At 40.6% G+C, this 13,944-nt stretch overlaps 1 protein-coding gene across 1 annotated transcript; it reads right to left on the bottom strand.

Annotated features, from left to right (window-relative positions):
- Positions 1 to 683: 683 nt before the first annotated feature.
- On the bottom strand, positions 684 to 13,524 carry enc1 (ectodermal-neural cortex 1). The gene is made up of 5 exons (XM_084113892.1): positions 12,817 to 13,524; positions 12,544 to 12,642; positions 11,086 to 11,385; positions 8,866 to 10,390; positions 684 to 4,290 (listed from the first exon to the last, which is right to left on the bottom strand). The coding sequence occupies exons 1-4, from the start codon at positions 12,832 to 12,834 to the stop codon at positions 8,909 to 8,911; spliced, it is 1,899 nt and encodes a 632-aa protein (XP_083970018.1). The 5' UTR covers positions 12,835 to 13,524; the 3' UTR covers positions 684 to 4,290; positions 8,866 to 8,908.
- Between the last annotated feature and the right edge of the window lie 420 nt (positions 13,525 to 13,944).

Below are 13,944 nucleotides of genomic sequence, written 5' to 3'. Positions count from 1 at the left end.
AAGGGAGTCACTTTAGCACAGGAATGTAAACACTCTTGTCCTCAGGACGAGAAGGTTTGTAACGCGTGTCACTGTGTGTCTGTTTACTCATGGTAGACCTTACGCTAGACAGGATGCAGAATATTATCATTATGGTTAAAAATAGACTATGGTTATTTGATATTCATTACGGAATAAAAGGAACAAGGTAAAAGGATGATAAATAAACAAACTTCCACAAGAAATTGCAAGAGGACAGGAAAAGGAGGCCTGTGGTGGAGGTCTTTTTAAATTTTCATGCTTCACATCAGCTGCCAGAATTGCAGATAAGGGTCAGGGTTGCCATAGCAACCCTGGAATAAAAGGGAAAGTATCTTATGGGTCACGTATGGCTGTTACTTCCTGTCTTGTAGACACACACACACACACACCATGATCTCAGCCTTTTCTGTACATTTATAGGGGCCCTTAAAAAACACACACCCATTTAACACTTCGTACAGACAAGTGCTGCTTGCCATATATAGCTGGCCAGATATGTGAGAAATGTTTTTAATAAGCTCCAAATAAGCCATGCTGGAATTAAAAGCTTTATTTCTCTGCATAAAAGAATGGAAAACTTACTTCAGAAAGCATATACTAAAGTTTTTTTTTTTTTTTGCCAGTTATGAAAACCTGAATAATGCAATACACTTTTATATCCATCAAGAGGAAAAACTCTTATCTTTATTTAGCCATGAATTTCACATTGTGAAAAAATCACTTGTACAAAATAATGTTAACCGCAGTGGTTGAGATAAAATAACAATACAATTATATAACACGACATATAGAAATGAAAAGAAAAATGACACCCACAAAAACAAGAGTACAGGCCAACATTGACAATGTTTTAGCAATGCGTCTGTTTGTGAAGGCATACAGCGTTTAAGAGTTCTCAATGCACACAGGGCTTATGAGTCACTTCCGAATCAATCTTTCACTTGAGCAGGAGGACAAGGGGAATAAGGGAGGGCAAAGAGGTAAGAGGGAGAGAAAGGAGAAAAAACAAAACAGTCAACTATTACCAGTTCAAATGGAGAGGGGAGCAATGATTGTTGACCATTGCTGTGGCAACTGTGCTATGTGAGGGGGGCAGAACTGGGTTTTCTGATTGGCTGGAGGTCAGAGTGTGCAGTGTTCTGTGAAAAGGTATTTTGGAAGGGGGAGGCGGGGGGGTGTAAAGACCCTAAAGGCCAGTTTATGGGAGAAACATCAACCCCATTGCTACCATTTTCTCTCTCTCAGGGATTTCAATTCAATTTTGAAGCTGTGCAATTGAACAACATTCAATTTTATATTCTATTAATATAAAGCTATGTAATTTGTTTGAAGCATGTATAACAGCTATAGCATAGCAAACTGCCATTGTTGTTATTCAACCCAAAAGTCACTGTGTAGCTCCACAGTGAAGACTGAAACAGATCATCTCTACAGGCAGTGTGTTTGGCATTGACATGAAAGCACTATGGTCTGTGCCCTTCTGTAGACATTGCCTTTACTCATTTTGAGACATTTGGGATCTAGCTTTATCATTACACCTTTGTGGTCATCATCATTAAATTCGGCTGATTCAAAATAATAACTTTTTTATGCCACAGACTATAGCAACTAACAACCACTCTTAAAAATAAAATTCTTTATTGACAACTAGGATTTCGTGACCATTTTAACACCAATTGAACCGTTTCAATGCACAAAAGGTTCTTTGGTTATAAGATTATTAAAATGTTCTTCTCTCTAACACTTTGTCTACATGGGGCACTGCGTCACAACAGCTTGAGTCAGTCTACACTGACTGCGCCAAAGCCAAAGTTCTGAATCCATTCGTACATGCATGGAGTATATTCAGAAATAGAACGAGGCATTGGTTTACTGTCTGTGTCACGTCACATCCAGTGTAGACAGTATCTCTTTTTACTATGGGCTCTATTTGCTTTTGTCGAGTTGCGCCACTCACGTCCAGTGTAGACATGGTGTAAGAAAAAAATATTCTTTGAAAAGTTCTTAGGGGAACCCAAAACAGTTCTTCTTTACATTTACTTTTAAGAGTGATCCAGCAAGGTGTCTGTGACATATTCCTAATCCAATCATAATGTCCACAGCACAGCTGAACTATAAGGATCAGTCAAAGTTACGACGTTCTGGTAACAGTTCCAGCTGTTCTGAGAGCAGCTGCATACTTCACATTCCCCAGATAGCTTTTACATGAACCTTGCAGGCCACAGAAACCCTGGGTCAGCCTGAGCTCCAGTCCTGAGAGAGGCAGGAGAACAGAGGCTGCATACTGGAACGAGTTTGGCATGGGGTCACTAGGCACTGGTCGAAAGCACTTGATAAACTATGCTGATGTTCTAGTAGATGAAACTTAATGCTTTTTAAATGGTGGTTTAAGGTCCAATTATTCTGTATAAAACAGAAGTTGACGCAGGTCAGTGCACCATTACAACCAGGTGGATTGATCTGTGGTTTAAGAACAAATTATGTTTAACTTCAGTTAAATCATTTAAAGAATCTGGATAGTTCACCCAAAAATGACAATTCTGAATCTGAGGGCGAGTACATGACAATTTTAATTTTTGGGTGAACTGCCTACCCAGTTTGAAGAATTTTCTTTGCCGTCCCCTAATCTCTCAAAACCACTTTCCCCCTCCCCCATCTGCTGACCTGCCCACTTGCACCCAGGGTAATCTGAGGCTGTGACATCATTCGGCCCATTCTTATCCTGTCAAAGACCTCTGACCCCCAAGCCTCCCTGTTTTTGATCAGATGAGCAAGAGGCTCAAGCGTTCGCTGACCACTACAAATTCCACCTGCTCAGTCAAAATTACCTTACGTATATGTGCAAAAAAGCAGCAGGAACACAGAGCGTTTTGGGCCATGCGTGGGACAAAAACCTGTTAACTTTTATACATCCAAACATGTATATAAGCCAAAAAAATAATAATTAACAATAAAAAAATTAAAATAATTACTAATACACAATGGAAAACAAAAAGCTTTAAAAAAAACCCTCATAAATTAAGACTATTAATAGACACTGAAATATTTTTAAGCCAGACAGCCAGTTTCTTGCACTTTTCTCGTTATTGTCCTTTTTTTTCTTTTTCTTTTTTTACAGTTTAGTTGTTGCCATAGAGACTGCATTCCCTCACAGGGTGATGAAATGGCTCTCACATCTTCTCTCTCTCCTTCTGTCGTTCACGTTTACCGTGACTGTATGTGCTTCGAATAGTACAGGCAAAAACAGTGAAGCAGAAGTGTCTCGCACAATTCGAGTTTTGTACAGGAGAATCTTGGAATTCCGAGTCGGTCAGTGGTCAGAAGCTGGAAGGATAGTGTTTGTCGTCAGTTTCTCAGAGGGCATGCTCACGCTGTTTTTCGGGTGTTTATTTTGTAGGGGGTGGGAGTATGATCGGGTGTTGAGTGGGGTCAGATGGACTCTCGTTCAGACTAACATGCTGGGACATGCCTCTTCCGCACTCAGTCACATACACACAGCTGGCGCGTGTACCTTGGGACACACTGTGCCCATGTCTATTTTCACACCAAGCTGCTAAGATTTGTTCAACAGGAACAGTTCAGCAACAGTCTGTCCTCCTTGTACAGACGTGTGAAGGACAAATACGTAAAAAAGGCTTTCATGTTTCCTTCTGTCCTTTTTATTCTTTAAACCAGCAAAATATTACGTTTATCAGTCCATTACGAGCCCGCCTCAGTCTCTCTCCTTTTAAGCAAGGTCTATTTTTTAACATCACCAAGGGATAAGAAAAGGTATATACATATCAGGATGTGAAGTACTTTTCCTGGAGTATCTTAACATCTCCAATCATGCGTTGAGACTCCTGTTGATCTTCCCAATCAAAAGCTTCCACTCATCCTTCATGCAGTATAGAAATTAAGACAGGCATACAGGTCTATTTTAGCTTACATGGCATTAGCATTGTAAAAAAAAAAAAAGGGGGGGGGGGGGGGGGGGGAGTGATGATTATGCTGGTTATGATGGAAGCAGACTGGGCTTTCAGGATGCATCGCAGTTCTTTTGGTTTTCACTGTGAAGCCCACGTTCTGATACTTCACAAATTGTTGGATACGACATCACAACAAGATTTTGGCGAACTTGCAGCAGAAAAAAGCTTTGTGACTGGACTTTGTGCACAATACTTAGCTCTTATGGGAGAAAGTCTTTTTGTAAAATTGCACAGGAGGGTTATAGCGTTTCTTCACAGTTGGAATCCAGTAGACAATAACGACAAGTGGACACAAGGAACTCTGTGGAAAGAAAAAACAACAAAAACATTAGAAATGTAAATGAAAATAACTCCCATAATTTCACATTTACAACACACATTCACACACACATTTCAGAAAAGAATAACATCTCATAAACATAATTTAGACGTTGACCCTGACCATTTGTTTCTGATCGTTTCTTTTTCCCCCCTCAAGGAAAAAACAAAAGGAGAGGACAGGTCAGACCCTCACACCTGTTCAGCAGCAGATACAAGCCAAAAGAAATTACACACACAAAGCCCTGTACTCTTTTAAAAACTGTCTGCATTCAGTCAGATCATTGACTGTTTCTCTTTCTCTCTCAGGGCCTCTAGCTCGAAATAAGAGAAAAATGGAGTGAAGGTGATCATTTGAAAGCAAAAGTCCCCCAGAGCATCCAAATCAAGTTGTTAGCATGCATTCTCCCTCTCTTTTCCTTCCCAAATCCCACTTTCTTCTTTTAAGTTGTGCATAGTTCATAAAAACGACAGTAAAGGGCAACAGAGCCCTGCAGTTACAGAAGAAACGCTTGCCAATTAAAACACACTCAAACAGAAGCCCAAAGAGACTGGAAGGGGGCAAAACCAAATCCATCCCTCCATCGATCCCGGGGCCGGCTGGGTGTAGATTCTACAGAGCTGTTTTTGAAGACAAAATGTTCAATGAACCATGGCACTTCATCTAAGCAGCATGGAGCTGACGGTGAATGAACACAGCTTAGACTAATGACCTCCCTCCACTCCCACACCAAACAAACTCAAGCCTGGCATAAACACACACACACACGAGTATGTTCAGATCACACTTGTGCACACGCGCATGAACATACAAGCGTCGCTTTTTACCATGGTGGATGTTTTCCATTGATGTCTGTTGTTTTTATACTGGGCTAATGATATTTTCTGCCTCTAGCCTGTACCTGTCCTTTCAATCTTTCTTTGCTGTCTCCACAAAAAATATTAAGCAGCACAGCCGGTTTCAACATTGATAATAATTAGAAATGTTTGTTGAGCACCAAATCAGCCTATTAGAATGATTTCTGAAGGATCACGTGACACTGAAGACTGGAGTAATGATGCTGAAAATGCAACTTTGCCATCACAGGAATAAAATTACATCATAAAACATTCAAACAGAAAAGTTATTTTAAATTGTAATAGTATTTAAAATATTACCTTTTACAGAATTTTATCAAATGTATGCAGCCTTGGTGAGACTTCTTTCAAAAGAGAGAGAGGGAAAACAAGCGATAAAGAGAGCAGTGTGTCAATGTACGTAGGAAAAGGGAGGATCTCAGTAACCAGATGCATTCCCATGGGAGAGAGATAGCAGGAGTTTTGAGTGTGAGAAAACATAGCCAGTCGGAGAGAACGAAAAGAGCAAGACTGAAAATCTTTGTTTACCCTCCCTTATCCAGTCCTCCCCCTCTCCCCTCATCTCTGTCTTCTCTCTCCTCCCACTCCTCTGGCCAGCAGTGAGGCTCCTCATTGTTAGTAGGGAGGAAGCTTGCTTAGAACACTTCATGGTCTTTTAAATGCATTGGAATGGCTCAGTGAACAAAGGAAGGACCACCACTTTGAAATTAACTGCCCTGCCGAGGTGGGCAGCATTTCACAGGCACACAAAGTCACAGAGACTTTAAAAGCAAAGCTAAATGACCAGCACCAAAGGGTCAGGACTGGAATGGGTGTTGTTTTTCATTGGGGAGGAAGTTAAGTTGGTGTAGAGCTTGTTTAGTCTACTGTCCTGTTTGGTTGACTGTCAGTATTTAGGGGTTATTCTGTTCTCACTGCACCTTCCATGGCAGAGAAGAAATGACTGTATAAAATATTAATTTCATTCTACCAGGCAGAGATAAAGCTTTCTATTGTTCGGTGCGTTCATTCAGAGAGTAAAGAAAACTGTGCTTAATTTTTCTTGTTTTGTCTCTTCTTTTTTCCACAATGTCTTTGGCTCTTTTTGAAAATGTTCTCATAAAATAAGAACAAAAATGTTGTCTATACGTTCTCTTTTCTGTCCAATGAAATAGGCTACTCAACATATAAATGCATCTAGCATGATTTCAGTTTTGCCCCCCAACTCACATCACAATGTGAATTACAAGGATTACAGCACAATGTAAAACATGACGATTAACAGAACCGAAACCATTTATGAAAAAACAACAGCTATGACTCATCTGAATTACCTCATCTCACTCACTTTTATAGATTGCTTAACTTCAGAGTAAAACATGCATGAGTCAAGCCAAAAAGATTTCCGAATAAAAATCATTTGAATCAACAACAGCGTGGGATTAAGCTGATCTCTGATCTTCCACTACAGTTACGAATCTATTGAATTCATTTTTGTTTTGCCACACACTTTTATCAGTGTACATTGACTAAATCAATTTAAATTAAACCTGATTAAACCGACACAGTAGATACAAGTATGCTTACATGCATATCCATCGGATTACAGCAATTCATTTTTTTTAGTCACATACACACCTCAGTCCGACTTAAATTTTTTGGTGTCATTGAATTAGGCTAACGTACCAAGATAATGTGATTGTAGCTCTGCTTCTTCCAGCATGTACACACATTAAGGTGTGGTCACATTAGCATAATTGCGTATATTAATAGCATACATTTCTTTTGGTCAACCCAGCGAAATCTGCGTGGGGAAATCTTTTACCATTATGCAAAATTGCTGATTGTGTGGATTCTTAATTGAAATAAATGGATTTCCTGCATAAATTCACCAAACAATGGTAAATGTGACACCACCTTTAATCAGAAAGAGAGCGGTGATGAACAATATATATACATTTAATCATTCATATATTTGATTATGCATTGTGGCATGTATGCTCAGACAAAGATAAAGACTCAAGCTCAACAATATAACAGTCCATTGAAAACGAACTGCATAGTTACTGAACTGTTGCTCAGACTTAATGCAAGCATGCTCCATGTTGTCAACCCAATGCTCATTCAAATACACAACACCTCACCATTTCTTTCTCTGCCTTTACTCAAAGCCCTCCCTCCTCCTCCATTCACCCTACCTCTCTTCCCTACTTCCTCCACCCTTAGACAAATTTTCCCCTCAGGAACAATAAAAGTCTTCTATTCTGCTTCAATTACCCTCGGTGCAACGCCCCTCACTGCACGCTCATAACTCATTCAGCCCTACCGCAAGCTGCCTCCTCACAACAGAGGCACACAAACACACAGTTTTACTTTGGATCTAAATTTTACATGTGAAGATTTGCATGTGCCCACGCACACATTAAAATTCAGGTGTAGTCTAGCATCTTTCTATGGTAGGTGCGTGAAGCTTGAATCTCCAGCTCAAAGATGAAGGCTCTGAATTCTCTCAAGCAAGGATCTCTTTTTTTTTTTTCCTCTCTCTCTCCCAGACTGAAGACTGATCAGATACAGCAGAGCCTCCGTATCAGCCAGACCAGACAGAGCACACAAACACTGCATCAGTGGGCATATCACTGCTGAGAGGTAGATACTGGAAAGCCTGATGCCCTTTTCTGATGCAGTCCTGCTGTGACCAAAGCCTGTTTTCCTGGAGACTGAGCAAGGCCCAATGCTTAACAGCTAGAAATTTTATGGACTCTCAGGAGACGTGACATCTGTAGCAACCTATTATAAAACGTCCATTAATGCACCAGCTTTGAAAGTTCTAGATTAAAGTAAAACGCTGAGATTAGCACACCTATATATAACAGAAGAATCACTTCACAGAAAAAAAGGACAACTGTATAAGGACCATCAGACAAGAAATTAGAAAAAAAATTCAGAAAGCACCGGGGAGCTGATAGATATAAATAAATATATCTGATTGCACATATGAGCAGAGCTGACCTGGTTGATATTCATAGCATGCTGCCTTGCCATTCCTTTCCTCTCTGACTCCTAACAAAGTCTAATTGCTCTGTCAATACTCAATTTGCCACTGATTTTAATAAGGTTCTTTGTCAAAGTATGCACATTGCAGCTCATGGGGGATAAATTATATCTATAATCCACTATATCCAAATGTAGTGTACATATGAAGAGCCATGTAACCTTGTACATAGGACTTTTTCCTGTGTGTCAGTATGCTTAATAATTCAGTTGAAAATTAATTTTGGGAAAATTAGCAAATATTATTTTAACATGTTTAATGAGATGCATCCAGCCCATTGTTAATTAAGGACATTAACACTTCCTCTGAAATTCCCTAGAGTTTCAAGGAAAACTTATCTTAAATGTATTTCAGTCCTTACAAACTACAGTGACAATGCAGACATAAATAGCACATTAAAATTCTATACTATTTTTTATAAATTAAGTTATTTTAGTCTACTATAAAATAATAAATTATTTAACTTAATTTATGCATCACAACTTTATGTTGTACAGTATAAAACGATGTTCTGAATGGATTTTTACATTTGATAAATATTGCATTTAACAGTTATTAAATTATTTGTTTTAAAATATTAATTAATAATACATATAATTATATACACACATACATATACACACATATATAACAATTCTGGTAATTTTGTTTTTAGATTGCACAACCTACCTCATAGGAACAGCAGGGTCACAGAAGGAAGTACAGGCGTGCTTCAGGCTGGGAGGTGTTTCCAGGTGCTGACGAAGGCAGTGGGGATCAAGGAATAAGGTACGGTAGTGATGCTGTTCCAGGCATCGAGCGTAGGGTCATAGCAGTCCAGGGTTTTACAGCGCTGTGTACCAAAGTAGCCACCCACCACATAAAGTTTGTTTCCAGAGGCCACCGCCTGGCAGCTCATTCGTTTCGCTGTAACATCTCCAACTTTAGTCCACTGATAAGTCTCACTGCTGAATTTGTAGGCAGAGCAAGCAGAGAATTCGGTGTCACCCCCCATTACAAAGATCTGGTTGCCGAGAACAGCAGCTGCAGTGTAGCGCCATGGCTGCGGGCAGGTCGCCGGGACTGTCCAGCGATTTTCTGAGGGATCGTAGCACTGAACTTTAGGCAGCTTGTCGTGGGCCACACTCGTCCCTCCGAAGGCGAACAACTTAAGCTTTACGCTGACCACAGCTGCATTACTAACTCCTTCTCGCAGTGGTGCCACCATGCTCCACTTGTTAGCAACTGGGTCAAACTGCTCTACCTGCTTCAAGGACACAGATGGTGATGCAGGCAGACAGCCAGTGGCAGCTGTGTGACCTCCGACAACATACAGGCAGTGGCGTAACTCAGCGGAACCATGACCGAAACGTGCTATCAGCATCGGAGCCGCTTTAGACCATTCCTCCTGTAACGTATCGTACACCCAAACGTCCTTAGACACACCGTTCTCAGAGCCCCGGCCACCTGTCACGTACACTTTGCAGCCAATGGCACAGGCGCTGAACTCCTTTCGTGGGCTGGGGATGTCCGCCTTTGGAATGATCTCTTTGGCCTTCTGGTCCACCAGGTAGAGCTTGTCGCACATAAATGTGGGGCCGCCCAGCAAGAAAAGGGCATGACTGGTCTTGCGAGGCCGGGCGCAAGGACTATTGACGACGCCGTCATTTTGCAAGATGCGCAGTTTGCAGCGGATGGCCTCGTCTACCAGCTCTTTGCTTTTAGCCTGTGCGATGATGAGCTCCTCCGTAGAGACGTTCTCCATAAGGAAGATGGCAGGCAGGAGAGCCAGACGCACAGTACGGAGCAGCTCTGGAAGATGACAGTGCCTCCTCTCAAGGTCGTAGTTCACCCAGTTGAGAGCTGACTCGTAGACCAGACGCTCGTCCTCTGTTTCGAGCTCTTCGTGTGCCAGCAGTTGGACCAGCATGTCCTTGGGCAGCTGGAGAAACTCTTCAGTCTTGCAGATAGCCGGGAAGTTACTGAGACACATGCTCCAGGACAGCTGGAACAGCTGGGTGCACTGGTGAGCATCCGAAAGCAGCAGCATGCCCAGGCAATTGGATGGATGGAGGTTCTTCTCCAGGAACTCTGCACAGGCATCACGAATGTCCTGAAACTCCAGCATGTCACCGGCCTCAAGAAGAGACTCTGCGTTCTCCTCGTTTATTATTACTCTTGACGAGTAGGCGTAGTCCAGTAGGAGCTCCAATACCTTGACAATGTGGAGTAAAAACAAAAGTTAACCAAAAGTGATAACCTCTAATTTTTGCAGTCTAACTGCAATATGAATTACTTGAAGCCCACGAAGCTATTGTTTTGCAAAAGCAAGTCTGATGTTCAAACCCAGAGGTTCTCCAAGTTTCAGAACGCTCCAATCAATCATATGTTGTACCTTTGAAAAGCACACATTTTAAAGAAACCCCCCCAAATATTTGTCATTTACTCACCGTCATGCATTTCAAACCTTTATAAAACACAATAGATAATGTTTTGAACAGTGTTTTAATGGTTTTGTCCTACAATGAAAGTCACCAGGGTCCAAAAAACATCAGACCCCACTGACAGAAAGAAAAAAGTAAAGCGAGTAAAGGCAAAGAAAGAAAGAAAGAAAGAAAGAAAGAAAGAAAGAAAGAAAGAAAGAAAGAAAAGAAAAGAAAAGAAAAGAAAAGAAAGAAAAGAAAAGAAAAGAAAAGAAAAGAAAAGAAAAGAAAAGAAAAGAAAAGATCACCTTCATTCATCAACATTTTTTCAAATTATCTTATTTTGTGTTCCACAGAAGAAAACCATACAGGTTTGGAACCACATAAGGGTTGAGTAAATTATGACAGTATTTTCATTTTTGGGTGAACTATCACTTCAACACACTTGGACTAGAATACAATACAAATTTAAACACTACAACAATACCTCTGGATGAATGGAGTCCCTGAAGTCCACTTCACTGTCCTGACTTTCTCTCAGCCCTCCGCTAAACATTGCTTCAAAGTAGCGGCTGCAGGCGGCCAGCACAGCCCTGTGGCATGGGAAAGAGCGGTTTCCAGCGTGGAGCAGAACATCCGTGAAGAGTCTCTGCTGACGAAGAGCATTCAGGTGCATTAGCACGCTGTCTGCGTACGAGGACTTGTGGAACAGGTAGATGTTCATAGAGCCCGTGCTGGCACGAGACTTGCGGTTCTCGTGGACACAGACAGACATTTTCATTGAATCCTGAAACAAAAAAAGAGAGAAATCGTTTCATTGACAAAACTGGCATATTGCTGGGCTTTAAAAAGCGGTATTTAAACCGTTTCAGAAGTTGAATGTCATTGTTTTGAACAGTGATATGATCAATACTACACAAAGAGCATGTCAAACCTCAATAAGAAGGAAGAGAAAGATGATGTAATTCTGCAAACACAACATAAAAAACAACTGGAAGCCTCTCTGATGTCTAGCCGACTGGAATGTGAACAAATGCAAGGGAGTCTAATCATTACCAGGTGTTCAAAGGCGGACGGATAAGGAGGGGAAACTGAAGGAAAAAAAAAAAAAAACCTTTCAGAAGTAAACACCGCTGCCTGAAATTTACTGTGGAAAAGCGAACAAAGAGTTGTGCACCAGGCACAGAGTCAACACTAAGTGTGTCAATGTCACCGACTGCCATCTGGTCGCCTTAATGGTGCACATTCAAATCCAATCAGTCTGAATTTCCATGTAACCGATACACGCCCCCTGGTCCCTGCCGGCTGTCAACATCCCTCCGGAGAGAATTTAATTGTGTTTCTGCTAATGTTCGAACTGAGCTAAATACATTAAGGACACAAAAGCAATGGTGATGTATCACACCTGATACAGTCCAATAATCCATTTAAATTGGCCACAGCTGTGAAGTACAAGAGCCAGAAACCCTGTGCTGACATTGGCCATTAATTATTTTGCAACAGCGCTGAAAAATAGCAATGTGAATGACTGTATACATAAAGCATAAACAACCAGTAAATAACTTAAAATAAAATAAAGTGTTATAACAAGTAGACTCTATGAAAAACTGCATTTAAAGCACCATTTATGTCTGTGCCAACAGATGTTACAGAAATCTAATTTTGAATGATGACAGATGACATCACTCAGACACATCACTATTTGTTTTATTTTTTATTATATATTACAACCTAAAGTATTATTACTATTACTAAATTACTTTTTTTTTTTTTTTTTTTTTGATTTTCACATGTTAATATAAACAAACCCTCATCAGAACATATAGTACCTTATAGTATCATGGAAGAAATGTTCAGCCAACCTATGGTGACTAAAGAATGCACGTGCATTTACATTTATGAAAATACTGACTTTTGTTGAAATTTAATTTAAAAAAATGATTACCTGTTCAGGAGCAATGAAGACTTCAGTTCCGTCTGCCTTGGCCCTCGAACATGCCACAACGCGACAGGGACAGTCACAATACTGGCGGCGCTGCGCGCTCTGGTAACAGCGTCCGATGTCGCGTGGATAAACCACAAAATAAACAAATGAAGAGTAATTTAATCCAGATGCTTTTAACGTAAGAAATTAGCCTACAAGTATAGTTTGGTATATTGTTGCTGAGTTACATAGAAAACTAGGTCCTCTATGTTTGTGACTGCGGTGCATAAATACATTTGCTCGTATCGTCATACAGCAGCTCTCGCGTGCAGGTCTCTCTCAATAGTGAACAGCTGACGGGGTGTGAGCTTTTAGAGAGGAGGAAGAAAGAGAGGCGGAGCACTACTGCTCTTTAGGAGAATGTGGGAGGAGATAGACTGCTAAACTGGCAGAGATAAGGAGATTGTTGGTGGGGCTCATTAATAGAATAATTAAGGAATTTTATGAGGCTGCATATCACCAGGGGTTGTGTGTATGAAAGTATTCAAAATCATTGCACGAATTAATGCAATATATTTCGTAATAAAAAGTCATAAAGCGTCAATTTAAGAAGTGCTGCATAAGGTAACCAAATTAATAGCAACTTAAGTGGAAATGCTGTGTATTCAAGTGAACGGCGTTATTGTTCAATCATCTAGTCTAAACTGCACAAGGAGTTCAGCCAAAACTTTGTTCCTCGATAGTTAGAGATGCACTACCATGCACACGTTGCTTCAGACTCAAGAGCATAGACCGTCTGCTTCAGAGCTATTAGTGAATTTAATTTACGGAACAATGTCGCCCCCTGCTGAACAAAAGGCGCACTTGCGTTGTCTGCATCATACCTGTACATGCTCTTGCCATATGTATAGGTGGATTTCAATTTCTACATTTTGAATGAACATTTCCAAGATTGGTCTTGCAGTAGTGTGGTAGACTAAAGCCCCTGTGGACCTAGTATGTTTCTTCCCCGAATTTACTTCTTGTGTATACAAAAATCTCACTGGATTATTGCAATGCATGGCAAAAGGAATGATTGGAAATAAGTAAACTGATAAAGTGCCACCTAGCAGATGCCACCTACTCGTCATCAGCAGTGTTGGGGAAAGTTAAAAGTAATGTGTTACAATATTGCGTTACTCCTTAAAAAAGAACTTTGGAAAAAAGAACCCCTGGGCTGGGCTTGCTTGTTTGTTTTTTAATAACAAAAAAAGTCCTATTTATGGCACATGTAAAGGCCCTTTCACACCACAAGTGAAATGAATAAGCCTCAGGTTTAAGGAAATGCAAATTCACGCCTGTACAGTAGAGGGTGCAGCTCAAACAAACCTTTCAGCTGTTCTGCCATTCTGGATTGCATGAGAATAGGATGCAAGGGAAGAA

Source organism: Abramis brama, assembly GCF_963993115.1.
Source record: "Abramis brama genome assembly, chromosome: 5".
In the NCBI taxonomy this organism is placed as follows: domain Eukaryota; kingdom Metazoa; phylum Chordata; class Actinopteri; order Cypriniformes; family Leuciscidae; genus Abramis; species Abramis brama.
Note: the sequence above shows the minus strand (reverse complement) of the source record. Positions and strands in the feature narration are given on the sequence as shown.